This window comes from Clinocottus analis, unplaced genomic scaffold, assembly GCF_023055335.1.
Source record: "Clinocottus analis isolate CAN_PGR_092001 unplaced genomic scaffold, fCliAna1.0.p SCAF_12, whole genome shotgun sequence".
NCBI lineage: Eukaryota > Metazoa > Chordata > Actinopteri > Perciformes > Cottidae > Clinocottus > Clinocottus analis.
Genome location: NW_027175843.1, coordinates 20794465 through 20812447, shown reverse-complemented (window position 1 = coordinate 20812447; position 17983 = coordinate 20794465). Strand labels below are relative to the sequence as shown.

The 17983-nt window shown below is 45.6% G+C and overlaps 1 protein-coding gene across 1 annotated transcript in view; it reads right to left on the bottom strand.

The window, feature by feature from the left end:
• The window catches only part of xpo4 (exportin 4), a 32416-nt gene that overhangs the window by 9609 nt on the left and 4824 nt on the right, over positions 1–17983 (bottom strand). The window contains exons 7-9 of the mRNA XM_068571862.1: positions 10049–10162; positions 2328–2485; positions 315–489 (exon numbers count right to left, since the gene is read on the bottom strand). Of these exons, the coding sequence (XP_068427963.1) occupies positions 315–489; positions 2328–2485; positions 10049–10162 (447 nt within the window). The remainder of the gene's footprint in view (positions 1–314; positions 490–2327; positions 2486–10048; positions 10163–17983) is intronic.

Here is a 17983-nt window from a genome sequence, read left to right as displayed (position 1 = left end):
TCATGCCTCCTGTCTCCTGCATCCTGTCTCCTGCCTCCTACCTCGGCCCTGCTGTTGCCTCTCCTCTCTAGCTCCTGCTGCTTCGTGGTTATCGTGGTCTGTGCCTCCTCCTCATTATATTAATGTCATATTGAACAATATCGTGTTTTACTAAATGAACTGAATTGAATCTCAAGAGTTCAATGAAGCGTTGACGGACCTGCAGGCTCACAGGGAAACGCTTCACTTACACACGATGTTTCCTTTGTAACGTTGTGTCTTCACTCGTCTACACACACACACACACACGCGCGTGCGTGTGTGTCATGACTCACCACCTCCTCCAGGGCGGCGCTGCGTCCGAAGGAGCAGGTGAGCAGCGTGATGCAGTTGATGAAGGAGGTGAAGAGCTCGCTGGGCAGCGCCGTCAGAGCGCTCCTCGGGAACATGGTGATGAGGTTGGAGACGATGTTGGAGATGCCCACCGCCTCCGAGTCCTCCATCTCTATCCTGCAGGGAGGAGGAGGGGGGGGGGGGGGGGGTAATAAAATGATTTAGTCAATAAAATGATCGTCCAGCAGTTTGATCGTGAAACGGTTCAGACGAATCTGTTCGACGGCTGAAATCACACTTCTCTTTATTAAAAGACTTTTTAGCATCAGATCGGACCGTAAGGAATGACGTGTGTGTGTGTGTGTGTGTGTGTGTGTCTTGGTATTCATCCAAAAATGTGTTTTAAATTGCAAACATACTTTACAAGCAAAGTGTCTCGACAGTCTACTGCAACAACCTGAACACACGTCATCATTAAACTATCAGGGCAACGAAAAGAAGCTCCGTCACGTTTTTCTGTTTTCACATAAAGTTGAGAAACATTTTCAATGCGCTTCACTGAAAGTTTAGTTTTTTAATTAAGAATTGGAACAAACAAAAAAAGTTTGAAGATATTCTGTCTTCTGTAATTTATTGTAATTTTATTGGAAGCAAAGTGAGAATAAAATATTTGGGTGAAAATAAATGTCAGACAGGATAAACGTTCTAAATCCTCTAAATGGTTCAACCATGCGACGGGAAAAACATTTTCCCAGGATGATTTTATGAATTACTTTTGTTTTCATCTGTGGAAATGGGATTAAAAAGAGTTTACAAGGTGTTTGTTGTGCCGTAATCTGGTTTCATTGCTTGTTGTTGTTGTTGTTGTTGTTGTTGTAATTCTCGCTCTGGCCACACGGGGACATGACGGCAACGTAACGCACAATACAAGAGGAACTTCCTGTTTCAACCCTCTGAACCAACAACAGACATGAAGCGTTATGCACCTCGGTCCTTTGTGTTGGCGATAAACAACAACAACAACAACAAGCTAGCAGTCGTCGTCCTGAGAGGACGAGATGAAACACTGAGCTGTTGAACTCTCTCTCCGCATGGTTTACCCATGAGGCAATGGGAGAAAAGCTCCAAGAATAGGTGATTACAGACGGAGAGAGAGAGAGAGAGAGAGAGAGAGAGAGAGAGAGAGAGAGAGAGAGAGAGAGAGAGAGAGAGCGAGAGCGAGAGCGAGAGAGAGAGAGAGAGAGAGATACATACATACATTTTTTTTTGCTTTAGGTTTGTTAATTCTCAAGTTTTTGTCCTTGACAATATTTATGTTTATATTCACAATAAAACGTATAAACTAGAAGAGTTACGTTTTGTTTCTGATGCCTGACTCATGCAGAACATCCAGTTACCAGATAGAAATACCAGCTAGTTAAATAAAATAATTAATGACGAGTCGTGAGGAGAATAAAACACATAATCTGATCCACTTCCTGTTGTTGTGTTTATTAATCTGACAGCCGGCTACTGGGAGAACACGCGTTCCCAGTTCAGTGCGTCTGGAGCTGAACTGGGAGAGCAGCTCCTCCAGGAGGCCGTTCAAACAAACCCAACCAGCAGGTGCTTCAGTGTGACTCTTCTCTGGTTCAGGCTCTGGGTTAAGAAACTGAAATGAGACGAATTTCCAAAATCAAGCTTGAATTTCTCAGCTTTAGAGTCATATTATTACTTTTTACTTGTGCTTGATGACAATGGTGTCCACTTGTCCAGAGAGCTGAGCTTGTTCTGCAGTGTGTGATGTAACACATGAGCTTGTATCTCATATGAAGAACCTTTAAAAAGTGAATTTAAGAAATGATGTAAAATCCAGAAAAAGGCCGAAGACCCTGAAGGGTTATTGCGCAATATTATGACTCCTTTTACTGTTTCAACGCTCTGTCCTTCGATGGGTGAGACCTTTAAGCTCAGATAACCCGTACCACACACACACACACACACACACACACACACACACACACACACACACTGACCCGTTGATCATGCTGAGCAGGCCCTCCACCAGGTGGGCCAGGTAGGACACCTGGGCGCTCTCGTCGGGGAACACGGGCCCGTGCATGGAGGCCAGCTGAGCCAGGCACTGCAGCGAGTCCTGGGCCATGTCCGAGTCCTCCCGGATCTTCCTGTGCACCTGCAGGACGACAGAGGAAGTGCACGCGTCAGAGACGACGCACGTCTAGCTTCTACCTGGACAGTCGTGGGAAAACTACTACATATACACACGCAGTAAATACATATACACACTGTGCAGGGGTTGGACCAGCAGGTACTTTGGATACGTGGGAAATAAACGTGTGTACTGGAGGAAAAAGGACTAAACTTCTTTTTCAGCAATTTACGGAAAGTGTACTAATTATGTCAGACTCTGTTACGAGAAGTGGAAACCAGAGTTATGTTTTAAAAAAGTGTGAATTATCAGAGTTAAACATCTCAGTTTAATTACTAAATGTCTGCATATTATTGTGCAAACTGCTGGTTTCACCTCAAATGAATAAATGTTTTTATGCATTTTGTATCCGACTTGTTAAGCGCTGACAAGTTTTAACGCTCAAAGACTGAAAAACTGTCACGTCTGAGTCCAAACTTCACCGACCAGATTCATAGAAACATAACCAAAACAACGTAGACGCCGATCAGCAGCCGACAGATGAACTCATTAACTAAGTCATGAAGTGATCGATGTCCTCGCTGCTTCACACAACACACAAGACCTCCTGATGAGCGTCATCGTCCACGATGGGAAGGAAACGCATTGAAGAGCTTTGTATAGGAATTAAAAACACCTTCTGAAGCTTGTATTGCTCTGCAGAAGAAGGTGGTCGGTTCGTCTGCCTCACTTTATGAAACTTGGTGTCGAGGTGAGCTGGTTGCACGAGCTACTTCTTCACTTCTCCACACTGGGAGAAGCACTGGAGGCTCTTCTGGTCCCAGCTGAGTGTGTTGAAGCCTCCTGGCTCCCGACCGGAGCACCCGCTCACCCCGAGACACCGGAGAGAGTTCAACCTTCAACCCCCCAGAGGGAGGCGAACGGTCACGGAGCAGCTGGATCCTTTGGGTTCGTGCTCACTGACGTCCGATCCCACCAATGAAAACGCAGGACGTGATGATCGTCCTCGTGCTCCTCCGTCTCTTCGGGGCTCAGGCGATCGCGCAGAGCGCCTCAGTCGAGCCCACAGAGGCAGGACGGACTCCCAGACTCCTCGGCGTCGAGCTTCCGGGCTCTTGGAGGGTTGTTTTTAGTTGTGTGTGTCCGTGCCGAGCGGCCGCACGCCGACCAGCGAGGAGGCATTGTTGCTCTTTAATGTGTGAGACGCAGCCGGAGGCACAGCGGGGGGAGGAGAGAGGGAACGGCAGCGCGAGTCGTCGCCGCCTCTCGGCGACGCGGCGTTCAGCCCGGCGGTCCGGAGCTCGGCGGCTTCCTGCCGCGGCTGCGAGCGCTTTGCTGCTCCTCACCTCATCCCTCACCTCCAGAGAGAGAGAGAGCTCCACCGGCTCCACATGGACCCATCCAAGCAAACTTTCAACCTCCCTCTGCCTCCTTGTTGCCTCCTTGTTGCCTCCTCCTCCTCCTCCTCCTCCTCGTCTCACTCCCTCCCCTCAAATTCCTCCTCTCCCCCTCCGCGCTCCTGCTGGGGGTGAGCCACGCTGCCGGGAATCTCCGATGCTAACGTAGCGTAGCCACCACAGTCTCTGCTGCTGCTGCTGCTCTTCCAGAGCGTGAAGTCATCCTCTGGAAGAGCTAAGTGGGAGGAGGAGGAGGAGGAGGAGGAGGAAGAGGAGGAGGAGGGTGGAAAGTGAGCAGGAGAGGGAGGAGGGAGAGGCAGTGCAAGGCCAAAGGATTGAACAGCGAGCTCTGAAAAAGCAGCTGCAGCAGCGAATGATCCACGCGATGCCAGAAATGTCCGTCGCCTTGAGTCTGACTATAGTTAGAGATGCAGCGTGTGTGTGTGTGTGTGTGTGTGTGTGTGTGTCAGCATGCGGGGAGTGGGATGGATGAAAGGAGAGAGTAAAGTCTCTAAATGAAGTTAAAAACTGAAATGAGACGTTGAATCCGTGGTGAATGTTTTCATACGTGAGAGAATTAAAACGAGTCTGTTTATGCAAATTATTTAAATAATCTGTGTTTGTGTCATTTAGTAATTACTGGTGCATCGGTCCATCATAATATAACATGTTAGTTGCTATAAATCTGTTTATTATTATCATCATCATAAGGCTGTTCTCATTCCTTTAAGTCGTCATTGATAATATTTATTAACGGCATTAATAATGAGAGTTTCTGAGATTCAACCCGACACTAACGTGATTAATATTTAATGAAAATGAAACACGCTCATTACGATGTTAATATAATATTTAATACAATTTATTCAGTGATCAAAGAGCTTGTTTTGACTTTGAAAACAGTCAAATATGTAAACGTTGGTTACTGATGTATGAGAAAGAAAAGCAGAAAGACTTTTTAACACTCATAATAATCATAATTCATCAGGAGATAATCGTCTCATGTCTCTAAATAAACTTTCTGCCGTTTACGTTCAGGAGTAAAAAGCGTCTCACAGATTAAATGAAATATAAAATATGAAAGTCTCTTATGAGAGAAGAGGGAGGAAGACGAGCGTCTTGATGTTGATGAAAATGAAATCAAACGAATGAAAGAAGAAGAAAAGCTGATATCACATCAACTGATGCTGTGTTTGGTTATTAATAATGTGAACTATTAATAATGTGAACTATTAATAATGTGAACTATTAATAATGTGCAGTGTTAATAATGTGAAGTGTTAATAATGTGAAGTATTAATAATGTGAAGTGTTAATGAACACACTTCATGGACAAAGAGAACAAAGCAGATCTGATTCAGTGAACAGATTGAACACATTTTAATCCGAAGCACAATAAAAACACACAAATGAGGACGAAGAACTGAAACGAGCGACGATGAGGATGAAGTGAGAAGGAGGAAGAGGAGGAAGAGTATTTATAGAAACAAAGCCGGGTGTCCGATACCTCGGGGCTCAGAGCCTCGTCTCTCTGCAGCCCGACGGTCCCTGAACGCCTCGCTGGCCGTGTGAAGAGCTTCAGCTCGACAACAACACAACGCTTCACACGGCGGCGGCCATTTGTAATCCGCTCCTGGATCAGCTGCTCTGGTGGAGGTGCGTTCAGGTGCAGGAGGACGTTCAGCAGCTCGACTCGTGTCCAGGTGTCGAGTTGTTGATCCGTGTTCCTCCAAACAACACAACACAACGAGCGGCAACACAACGAGCGGCAACACAACGAGCGGCAACACAACGAGCGCCAACAGAGACGTTTTTACTCGTGTGTGTGTGTGTGTGTGTGTGTGTGTGTGTGTGTGTGTGTGTGTGTGTGTGTGTGTGTGAGAGAGCGTGTGAGTTGAAATAAACCAAATGCATCCAAATGTCCTGAGATGATTGTGTGTTTGTGTTTGCGAGCGGGAACACAAACACACAATCACACTCTGCTGCCGTCTGTAATCACAGAGCAACGAAACTAAACGACTCCAGAGGAACGACGACAAAAACACACAACCCAGCTCACAAAGACACGACCGGCGCGTCTGTGTGTGTGTCTTCTTCTTCGTAGTGTTGTAGTCGGGGTGTGTGTTGTTGTGGTTGTAGTGTGTGTAGAGTTGTTGTGGTCACCAGGTGCTAAATCAACAAAAGAGTGCGTTTATTTTGAAGGAACAACAACCGTCGTTGTCTTCGTCCTCTTTAATCTACGTCAACATTTCATCCACAAATCTCTCAAACTGCAGGTTTCACTCTTCTTTCTTTCTTTCTTTCTTTCTTTGTTCTTTTCATTTTCTCTCAGCTCTTCTTTCTTTCTCGGAGTCTTTGTCGTGGTGATTCATCAGCAGCAGAAACGAAGCCGATTCACAAAAACACGCACGACACCGGAGCTAAAACAAGACTTTCAACACGATACGGAGCCAAAAACCATGACTGACGACGTGAATAAAAGCTGTTTCTTCTTCCTCATTTACAGATGAAGCGAGGAGCAAAGCGTCTCCTGCTCGTCTGATTTGTGAGCGTTTAAATCAGTCGTTTCCTCTCAGAGGTTTGGTGGCGTTCGGCTCTTCTTCTTCACACATTTGCTGCGCGTCTCGTTGTTTAAATCATTTTTATTTTTGCCAAATGCAGACACACGTCTGACCGGTTTACCGCTCTGCATTTTCTGTGATTGTTCCTTCACAATAAAAGCACGTTGTTATTTCTGTCCCTCCAGAAAAAAAACACACAACGCGCGAGATGTCGATGAAGTGGCGCTAAAAGCTTCCACCAGTGCTCCCAGTGGATCAGTGAGGAGTCCTGGAGCCAGTTAATGGGAGACTGACAGACACACACACACACACACACACACACACACACACACACACACACACACACACACACACACACACACACACACACACGCGCACACACACACACACACACACACACACACACACACACACACAGAGCTCCTCAACAGGGTGCAGAGTGTGTGTGATGGGTGGGTTGTTAACAGGGGCCCCTAATCCTGGGGCCGAGCTCTAATCCTGCCACCGGTCTGCTGTGGACTGTGACCCTGATGGCGCGTGTCACAGAGCAACACACACACACTCACGCACACACGCACACACACACACACAGCTGAGGGGTCGCAGCAGCTGGCGGCAGAAGAAGAGCCATTAAACTGAATAAATACACACAAACACACCACTGACTCAAATTGACACAACCCCACAGGGACAGATATGCGCCAACAACGCACACAAAAATGCACAAACCACCGGGAAGATGTTGTAACACACACACACGCACACACACAGACAGCTGAGCACAGCCTTACAATAACAAACAGTTGAGCTACTAGAAATACCGCAGCGAGCGATGAGGCTGAAGCCTGAAACTGAAACCAACACAAACGGCGTCCTGCGGATTCCAGCGCCGCAAAAACAATGACAAACATTTTTATGCGCGACCGGCCGGCCAATCAAAAGCCCCCGATCGGCGGCCGAGTGCCTTTTGTGTGTCACGAAGCGACAAACCTCTGATTACGGTCTGCACACCTTATTACTTATTAATACTTATTAATTGTAGACATGGAGCTGGAAGAGAGACACGGCGTCACCGGCTTTCATCACAACACGACTTAATCAGAGTATAAATAGTTCAGGAGTTATCGTTTCAGCTCCAAAAGCAGCTGCCGGATAATAACTGGACCCGCAGAGGAAACTTTCAGCAGCGAAAAGAAAACAACCGCAACGCTGAAACCGATCTAGAGACAGATATGAAGATATTAATGTCTCTGAGACGAGGCCAACTGAAATAACCCACGAGCATATTTCCACATAGAAACGCCGTCTTTTTGGCAAACCAGCATTGAAATCACAATATCACGCGTAGAAGACTTCAAGAAACTCTGATAATGAAGTTCATGTGCTTTATTTCTGCTTTGATAACCATCTTTAAAAGGAAAGGCTCGTCTGAACTGAAAGCTACACAGAGGTGAAAACACTTTGAGATAAAGAGAAACTGGTCCTTTTATTTAATAGAACCTTTATTAGTATTATTAATAACTGTCAGGGTGTATAAACCTCATTTTATTCATCTGAATTATGTCTGGGAGATAAAGCAATATAGACCAAACTAGACAGCCAATCACAGCCCTCGATAGAAGGAACAGCCAATCACAGCCCTCGTTAGAAGGATCAGCCAATCACAGCCCTCGTTAGAAGGATCAGCCAATCACAGCCCTCGTTAGAAGGATCAGCCAATGGAAAACCATCCAGACGAAACTTATTTCATCATCTTTTGGAGGACAAATATCAACATATGTGAGTTATGAACAATAATTGATGCATAGAAACAAAACATGTGAAGTTCCAGACTCACAAATTGCTGAATATAAACTTAAAACAGGATTAGTGGAACACGTTTACAGCCACGCGCTTCAGCACTTCATCCTGCTGCGCTTTTAGTTTGAAATGATCGTAAATAAGCTCATGAAATCTTAAGCGAGGGCCAGAAATATGTTTTGTGAGGTCACAGTGACCAAAAGTTAAATTACCTCCTCCGCTTGGTCCACAACTGGCCCGAAGAAAACTACAAGACGCTCATTCCACTGCTCCATGAACGTTATTGAAAACAATGCAACCCTCAAACTAGTCAACAAACCAAACATTAAAGTCCATGTTTCGCTGCTTTTAAGAGTCTTAAAAGTACTTCAAGGTGTAGTCTAAGTTGCTTAGAAATGAATAACTTTGCCATTTTAATCCCATATTCTGCATTTTAGTGATGAAAAACAGCCTCACAGTGATGTTGTGTGACTGCCTCTGCCGGATAAAGCGATAAACAGAAGAAATAAAAGCGTCATTGACGGTCTGAGGGGGCGGGGCAGTATCTGGCAGTGAGGCAGCCGACATGCCGAGCAGTGGAGCATTATCTGGCGACGGCGGCACAGACGCTTTCTGGAGGCTGACGGGTTTGTTCCAACGTTTCACTCAGCCAGCGAGAACCGACTCTGACACACAACGCCACCGCACGGAAATACACATGGACTTCACCGGGCAGACACACACATACACACACAATAACACAACCACGCTGCACACACACACACACACACACACACACACACATCTATTTAATGGAGCTGTACGCGAGAAGGAGGAGGAGGAGGAGGAGGAGAAAAAGAAGGAGAAGAAGTAGAAGAAAGAGGAGAAGAAGAAGGAGAAGTAGATGAAGGAGAAGAAGAAGAAGGAGAAGGAGAAGAAAAAGTAGAAGAAGAAGTAAAAGGAGAAGAAGAAGAAGAAGTAAAAGGAGGAGGAGGAGAAGAAGAAGGAGAAGGAGAAGAAGAAGGCGAAGAAGAAGAAGGAGAAGAAGAAGACGAAGAAGACGAAGAAGAAGAAGAAAAAACAGTAAAAAAAAAAACTCAGACGAGCCAAAAACACCAGCAGGTCAAGTGAGGTTTCTTTGCCAGACATGAAGGAAGAGGAAGAGGAGGAGTAGAAGGAGGAAGAAGGAGGAGGAGGAAGAAGAAGAGGAGGAGAAAGAGCCCTCCCTGCCACAGCGATGGATGTACAGCTGGATGCTCAGACAGACGGATGCAGATCCTCTGCAGGTTTGGACGTGTTAATCTGAAGCGTTTGGACTGTGGTGGCTGCGGCTCAGCGCTCAAGAGGATCGGTGGTTCGAGCCCCGGCTCCGCTAGTCCATATCTATGTGTCCTTGAGCAAGACACTTCACCCCTGAGAATTGCTCCCCGTTGTGTCTCCGGTGTATAGAGCTAAAAAAAATGTAAGTCACTTTGGATGAAAGCTCCAGCTAAATGAACGATTTCCCTTTTCTTTTAAAACGCCGTTTTGAAAAGGAAACGGAAGCGAACACACACATGTAAAATGTAAAAAACATCCCTGCAGATCCCATTTGCCCGACATGAGATGGTGAATGAACCATCAAGAGGGACGGCAGAGTGAGAGGATGAAGGAGGACAGAAGGAAGCGGACGATGGAAAGCAGGAAGGACGCTCACCTGCAGCTCAGTCTGTGAACGCTAAACAGAAGCTAGCAGAAGGAAGACTGTAGAGTAGACTGAGGTGTTGTGTGCAGACACACTCGTGCACACACACTCGTGCACACACACTCGTGCTCGGGGTCGAGACCTTCAGGGCGGACGGGGTACTCACGGTGAAGAACAGGTCCATGACGCGGGTGTCCAGCAGCGCCTCCCTCCAGCTCTCCGTAGGCTTGAGCGTGACGTTCTGCGCGGCCTCGAACATGGCGATGTAGTGGCGCCCCAGTGACCCGCCGGCAGTTAAGGCCAACAGCAGCATTGAGAGGAAGAGGAGGAGGAAGAGGAGGAGGAAGAGGAGGAGGAGCAGCTCCTGTCACTACTCTCCCTCTCAATGGGTATTTTTGGTACGACTTTGGTTTGAATGACTCGCTGCTCCTTCTTATCAATCCTGTCAACCTTTACACGTTGTAACTTTCTCACCCTCCCTCCCTCACTTCCTTCCTTCCTTCCTTGTTCCCTTTCCCCCTTTGTCAGCTCTTCATCTGCCACAGAGAAGAACCTTTCCTTCCTCTTGTCCCGTCTCCTTGCTCCAGTCTTTACCCTCTGACTCGTCCTCTTCTTCACCTCCCCTTTTTCCTTGTGCACACTTGGATTCCTCCCCTCTGCTTCCTCACACACTCTTTCTCTCTCACACACACTCTTTCACACACACACACACACACACACCAGCTGCAGCCAATCGAGATTCTCGGTCCAAGACGTCCCCGAGGCTCCTTGCCTCCTTGAGACACGCCCCCCTCGCTCCTCGGCCAATCGGTTCGTCTCTGCTTCCCTGAGCTCTCTGCCCCAGAAACCCGACAGTAACCTCCATCACACACTTTCCTGCTCCGTCCCAAAATATGTTAAAAAAAAACACACACTTTCAATCTGATTTAAAACCTTCTGAACACACAACCCGTCCTTAACTTCTCCCACACGCCGTCTCCTCCTTTCAAACTTTCTCTCCGCCCACAACAAACTCCTCCACAAACCCACAATACACACTTCCTCCCCACGCGGCCGCAACACTTCCTGTCCCCGCTGGAGCCTCTTAAACACACACACACACACACACACACACACACACACACACACACACACACACACACACACACACACACAGCCAAAACAAGTCAGAACATTTATTAACCGGTGAAAACGAACAAAAAACGAAACAAACTTTCCTTCATTTGACTTTTTCTTTTTGTTAACGTTTAGTTTTCTTCTTAAAAAAGAGAAACTTTGATGTATTTCAACCTTTTCTTGCTCTTAAGTGACTACAGCGGACCGGATAGTGTTGAGGAAGAGCGCGGTGATGAAGGTCCACTAAAAGTATTCGATGTTATTTGGGTCTGAAAACATGAAAAGAAGCAGACGGAGAAATACTTTAATTTAGCTTTCTGTTCTTTATCGCGATGGAAACATGAGAGAGGAGCTTATAGTTATCTAAAAGATTAAAATCTATAAATAAATGTATGGTTTGTGTATTTAACGCAGCTTTTATAGACTTCTATAGAAGGAGAGGGACTAAAGGAGCACCTTTTATTAAAAAGTAAATTTTATAAATATGATTTTACTCCCTTTCAGGGTTTGAAGTTTAACATGACGAGTTATACATATATAACAGTATTATGTTTAACTTTATATATTGTATTCCTGTATTTTAGCTGCTGCACAAGATTTATTTTTGTTATTTAAATCTACAGGAGCACAAATTAAAACATTTATAATATTTTCTCTGAATTTCCACATGACTTCTTTGGTATAATGAGAAACTTTTTAATCTCCAATAAAACATAAATGTGGGTTTTAACAATGTTTGTTTGCGTTCTCTCTTAACTCATACAATCATAACCACAACTCTGTCTTCAGCTTTTTCTCATTCATAATTTAGATTTTTGCTTTTTCCAATAAACTTTGGAAGTCAAACTTTCCGTCAGCTTGAAGTATGAACTTCACCAGAATGAAACGGTTTAACATCCTTCATGTGTTCATCCAGTGCACAATCAACCATAAAGTATCCCTACCCACAATGCCCTTTGTTTCGTAGTGGAGGCTGTTGACGTTACGCTTTCCTCGTGAAAAGAATACAACACAAATCAAAAGGGAAACTGCATGACACCGTCCTCTCCTCTGGCCGGTGGCTCGGTGACAGCGGAACGGGAAACTTCCAGAGGAATGTTCCATCAAAGCCCGACAGCGGCAGAGGTCGGCGAGGTCGAGCATTCCTCCGACACCGGCCCACAGTCCCTCCCCTCGCACACACACACACACACACACACACACACACACACACACACACACACCACGCTTTTCAGCACAAACGTTGGCACCTGTCTGAGAGACTGTGTGTGTGTGTGTGTGTGTGTGTGTGTCCAATGATTGGCTTTCAGACCTTGTTAAAAATAGTGGTGGTGAGGCAGAAGACCTCCATCTGAACCGTTCTGCAATATAACTATTTATTTATTCATGATCTGATGTCTTATAGTTATTTATTTAGTTTTACTTGATGAAATTTGTCTTCTTTCTCGTGAGCGGTCAACTTTTCACTTTCACATCTTTTCCGCAAAAACTAACCAGGTTGAATAAAAACGTGTCTTTCTCATCGGTCAGGAAAAAAAATACATTTCCACGAGGACAGAGAGAGAGAAATATAGTGGTTGCTTTAAACTTTAGCTTGTGGTTGTATTAAACTTTAGCTAGTGGTTGCGTTAAACGTTAGCTAGTGGTTGCGTTAAACGTTCTCTAGTAATTGCGTTAAACTTTAGCTTGTGGTTGCTTCAAACGTTAGCTAGTGGTTGTATTAAACATTAGCTAGTGATTTGATTAAACTTTAGCTTGTGGTTGCTTTAAACATTAGCTAGTGGTTGCTTTAAGGTTCTGTATACAGTAATGCATTTGTGTGATTTCTTTTGTTTTTTAATAATAAATATACCAAACAAGATTGTTTATTTCTAAGGGAATGAAGAGAAAACACGACCCGTCTGCAGCGATCGGTGACTCGTACTCACAGATGCGCTTCGAGGCCACGAGTCCGTCAAAATGACGGGGCGGCCTTCAGATTTTACCGCCGGCCGTCGAAAGAATTCCATCAATGGCGGGAAAAATATTCGGTTGACGTGACCTCTGAAGTTATCGGAATATTTTGCGCGTTACTCCGGGTTGAAAATAAAAACGCATACCTCACCAACGTGTTCACTCTAAGACGCTTAAACACTTGAATTCTGAAGGAAACTCCAACTTGCTTGAGTTGACACGGGAATTTACAACTTCAAGCATCCCCGCCGCGCTGCTGGGAAAGAGATATGTGTGTGATGTGTGTGTGATGTGTGATGTGTGTGTGATGTGTGTGTGATTGCGTGCATGCCTCCAGGATGAGTAATGGACGTGGGAGTGACGAGGACATGTGGCCGTGGGGTTTGGTGGGTTTTTAAAAGACATCACCTGCTACTATCTCAACCCGTCCAGCAGGCTCCAGAATAACTAATGTGACACGTCAATTTTCCACTGGACAGAGAGGACACAGACACACACACACACACAGACACACACACACAGACAGACACACACTCAAAGAGGGTTTTAAATCAAAGGCGAATAAGGAGAGTTGTTAAGTTCCCACGTGCCTTTGCCAAACTTGCCGGCACACACAAGCCCACATTGTAAGAACTTAATTTACACCAGTCGCCGGTCACGATGCCAACAAGACGGCTGCTGCTGGTTTGCTGCCGGTTCCTCTGGCAGAGCGACGAGCTGCAATCCAAGTTTCATTTCCTGCCCTCGATTCTCCTCATTCTGTCGACCCCAAAGCCGGCCGACATCGTTCCGGCGACAGACACTCGGACGTCCAGTATTTACGGCTTCGCTCGCACGTCAACCTGAGACCCGGTAGCGCTTCTCAACACACACGTCTCCACTTCAAAATGTTAGCTAGTGGTTGCTTTAAACGTTAGCTAAAGGTTGCATTAAACGTTAGCTAGTGGTTGCATTAAACGTTAGCTAGTGGATGCATTAAACGTTAGCTAGTGGTTGCATTAAACGTTAGCTAGTGGATGCATTAAACGTTAGCTAGTGGTTGTGTTAAACGTTAGCTAAAGGTTGCATTAAACGTTAGCTAGTAGTTGCTTTAAACGTTAGCTAGTGGTTGTTTTAAACGCGAGCGAGTGGTTGCTTTAGACGTTAGCTAGTGGTTGTGTTAAACGTGAGCTAATGGTTGCTTTAAATATTAGCTGGTGGTTGCTTTAAATGTTAGCTAGTGGTTGTGTTAAATGTGAGCTAGTGGTGGCTTTAAATGTTAGCTAATGGTTGCGTTAACGCTGTCTCGTGGTTGCGTTAAACGCTAGCTAGTGGTTCAAAAGGGAGGAGGGGGCAGCAATAAAAAGATGGAATTCTTCCCTTCTTCCGCGGGCTGTGATCCAGCGTGATGTGAACGGACCACATGACCGCACAGCAGCAAACGTGGGTGGAAACAAATGTATACAAGAGTTTCTCCATCAAGTCTGTCTCATTTCATTTATTATTTGTTAATTTTTAAATGTGTTTTCTTGCATTTCTGCGCCTTTAGTCTCTTTGAAACCGTCTCACACATGTTTTATTCTCCAGGATGGTTAAACGAGACCACCAGTAGAAGAAAAGCATCTTCAAAACGGTTGACTTGTGCAATGTGATTTGTAATAAAATGCTGTGAACGCAGAACAAGCCCGGTGTAGTTTACAGCTCATTAAAGCGTCTTCGCATTCCCCCGTCTCCTCTTGCAAATGCACAATGTGCAGGTTAGCGTCTCCGCTAACTGCCTTTAAGTGGACAATCTCAGTCATCTGAACATCTCGCGGGCCTGGAGCGACCTTCGTGCCCGAGGGTGGCGGATTAGCGAGCCTCTCCCGTATCCTCTATTCATTACCGGCTGATCCTCCCGACTCGAGGACGGCGCTCGCGGCGCGGACGAGGCCGCCGCCGCCGCCGTGCGAGGAGCGCCGCGCTATGCTAAGGCGCGTGGTGGGGTTTAAGTGATATATCCTGCTTTAAGTCTCCCTGCAGCCTCGCCATGTGGAATAACAGTCCGGGAATACCTCCTCACCCCTCCTCTGCCGTTCGGCCCCCATCTGTTCAGACAGCAGTTGTCATTAATCCTCACACCACTGAATCAAATCAAGAGTGTATCTGTTACGCCGCTGCGCTCGGAGAGTGATAAGTTGTGGATGAAGGTGGCGATTTAGACCTCAAGTTATTGTGTAATAAATCTGTACGCTCCGGCATGGCAACTCTTATATTTCAATAAGGGGCTGCGTTAGGAGTAAGAAGAGGAATAGGATCAGAAAATAACAACACAGCAATTCATATTAATCTAAAATGCCAATCTGCAAGTTTCAGGGTGTGTTACAGCGGCTCGTAGAAGCTCTTTGGTCTTCTCCATCTTTAATATTGAAGTTAGAGTAGAAGCGTAAGACATTGAGTCGCTGCAGGGACACAGAAAATAAAAATGTACTTTTACACAGAGGCTTTCTAACTCAAACTCACTGAAAGAAGAAAAGTATTAAGGTCAAAATATACTTAAATAGCAAAAGTAATGGAGACACATTTCAGAATAACAGGATGAAGCTACGTGGTCCTTTAAGCCCTCAACACTATTTGTTTGAGTTGTGTTTAGATGTTGTACACGAGGGTTAGACATTATTGTAGCCCTGACTCCTATGTTTAATTTGATACCTAACATGTTTTATTCTGGGGATTCATACATGTTTATTTCCTTGATGTGTACGTTGTGACCTGATATAAAAGACTCAACAGGTTTTCAGACTGCTGGGTCACTTCATCTATAATTATAATAAAACATAAATGTATTAGTTGACAGTCAATTTCTGCTAATTTAAGTAACTTCAAATGTCAGAAAACTGTAGGAAAGTAAAAAGTACAATAGTTACGATTTTCAGATGACAAAACGGAAAAAGTCAAGTACAAGTACCTCTTGATTGTACATAAGTAAAGTACTTGAGCGTACTTGGTTACCTTCCTGCTTCTATGTTTTAGATAACTAATAGTCCCTTCTGTTTTTAATTCATCACAATAATAAAACAAATGTTCATGCCGATACAACAATCCAAGATATTGATTGACGTGTTGAAAAGAGAAGATCTCAAATAAATCCCACAAAACCTGCTGAAACCTGTGATGTGTGTGTGTGTGTGTGTGTGTGTGTGTGTGTGTGTGTGTGTGTGTGTGTGTGTGTGTGTGAAGTGCAGCCGTGTTTAGACAGCGGCGGCCTCGCGGGTCAGGGCCGCGGCAGACGCCCGGCATCGGATTACACGCCGCAAATCCCGACCTTAACCCGGCGGCCCGAGCGACCCGCGGACTGACCCGAGATCAGCTAACGACAACACGGAGCAGCTCCAGGACGACAGCTGACTGCAGAGCGGAGCCGTGCTCTGACACGTTAATGCTGCTTTTTTATTACATTCACTGGTAAAGTATTGAACGTCTATTCGTGTCAATAGACGTTAAATACTTTACAAGTGAACGTCAGAAAAAAAGAAGCAGCATTAACGTCTCCTGAAATGTACGCACGAGAGGAATTACACTCGCCGACAGCGACGCAGAGAGGATCCACACACGCAGACCGCTGTGTCCGTCATCCGGCCTCGAGCGCCACCTCGAGGGCCCGACCACGACCCTGAGAGCCAAAGCGCCACCTCGAGGGCCCGAGCGCCACCTTAAAGGCCCGAGCACGAACCTGAGGGCGACACCGAGGGCCTGACCACAACTTTGAGGGCCTGACTACGACCCTAAGGGCCCGAGCGCGACCTCAAGGGCCCGACCACGACCCTGAGTGCAACCCTGAGCGCAGCCTCGAGGGCCCGAGCGCAGAGTGACACGCTGTCGGCCCGAGCGTCCGGGGAGCGTGCCGCCGCCAGATGACACCGGGGTTCAGACGGGCGGCGAGGACAGAAGACACTCATACCGCCCGAGAGAAACAGTGTGTGTGTGTGTGTGTGTGTGTGCGTGAAAGGAGGCGGCTGTCAGTCGCGCAATTAAGCAGCTACTCCCCCCTCCCCCCTCCTCTACCCCGGCGTACGCTCGCACAGCCGTGTTGTGACACTTGCAGACAGGCGGCCGACACTCATCCCGGCCTCCCGGCGGCCTTCATCAAGCCGTTCTCCTTTTCAACAACGGCCCAGACACACACACTAACACACACACTCACACACACACTCACACACACACTCACACACACACTGAACTCCGAGACGGCCTCTTGACGAGAGGACTCGTGTGTGGTTTGGGGCCCCGGGGCCTCCCGGCTCTCGTCGCTTCGCGCTCATTTAGATCCACTTCATCTCCTTCAGGTTGCAGACAGAAACACTCGAACATCATCAAAGCAACCAGACGGTCAGAATACGACTCGTTTAAAAGCAATAAACTGATTACTTCACATGTGAAGTGGAACATAAGCTAAGGGAGTTGAACTGAATTACTTGTGTACACTCCTACAAATTAAAAGGTAAATTACATGTTTTAAAGATATTTATTTTTAATGCCACTGAATAAAACTTAACCCAAAATAAAGAAAAGTAATTATTTCAATATCTTTTGCCCGAATGTTTATATTAACATAAAAGTGTTGTTGTTAACACTGTGATCATTCTGGAAGTTTAAAGAAACGCATTTAATATTTTTAAATATAATGTCAGGATAAAAAAACTCTTCATAAAGTCAAACTTCCTGTGTTTTAGGATTTTAGGTATTGTGAAAGATTTATTTAAACCATTTATATAACGATGAATCATTATAAAATCAATAAATTAATGTTTTTAGATGCCTTTAAGACTATTTATTACTAGCGTTGGGGGGAAACCAGTAAAATAAATACACAACAAAACCAGATATTTCATCCCATTAATGCAAACATTGCTCCATCCAATATTATAATATTTTTATAACAACAACACAAGCACATTTATCAAATAACTGAAATAAATATTTCAACGCTGAAACTAAATTACACCATTGTGTAAACACACACAAACACACACACTGACCACAGCGAGCCAGGCATACCATACTCAACAAGCCA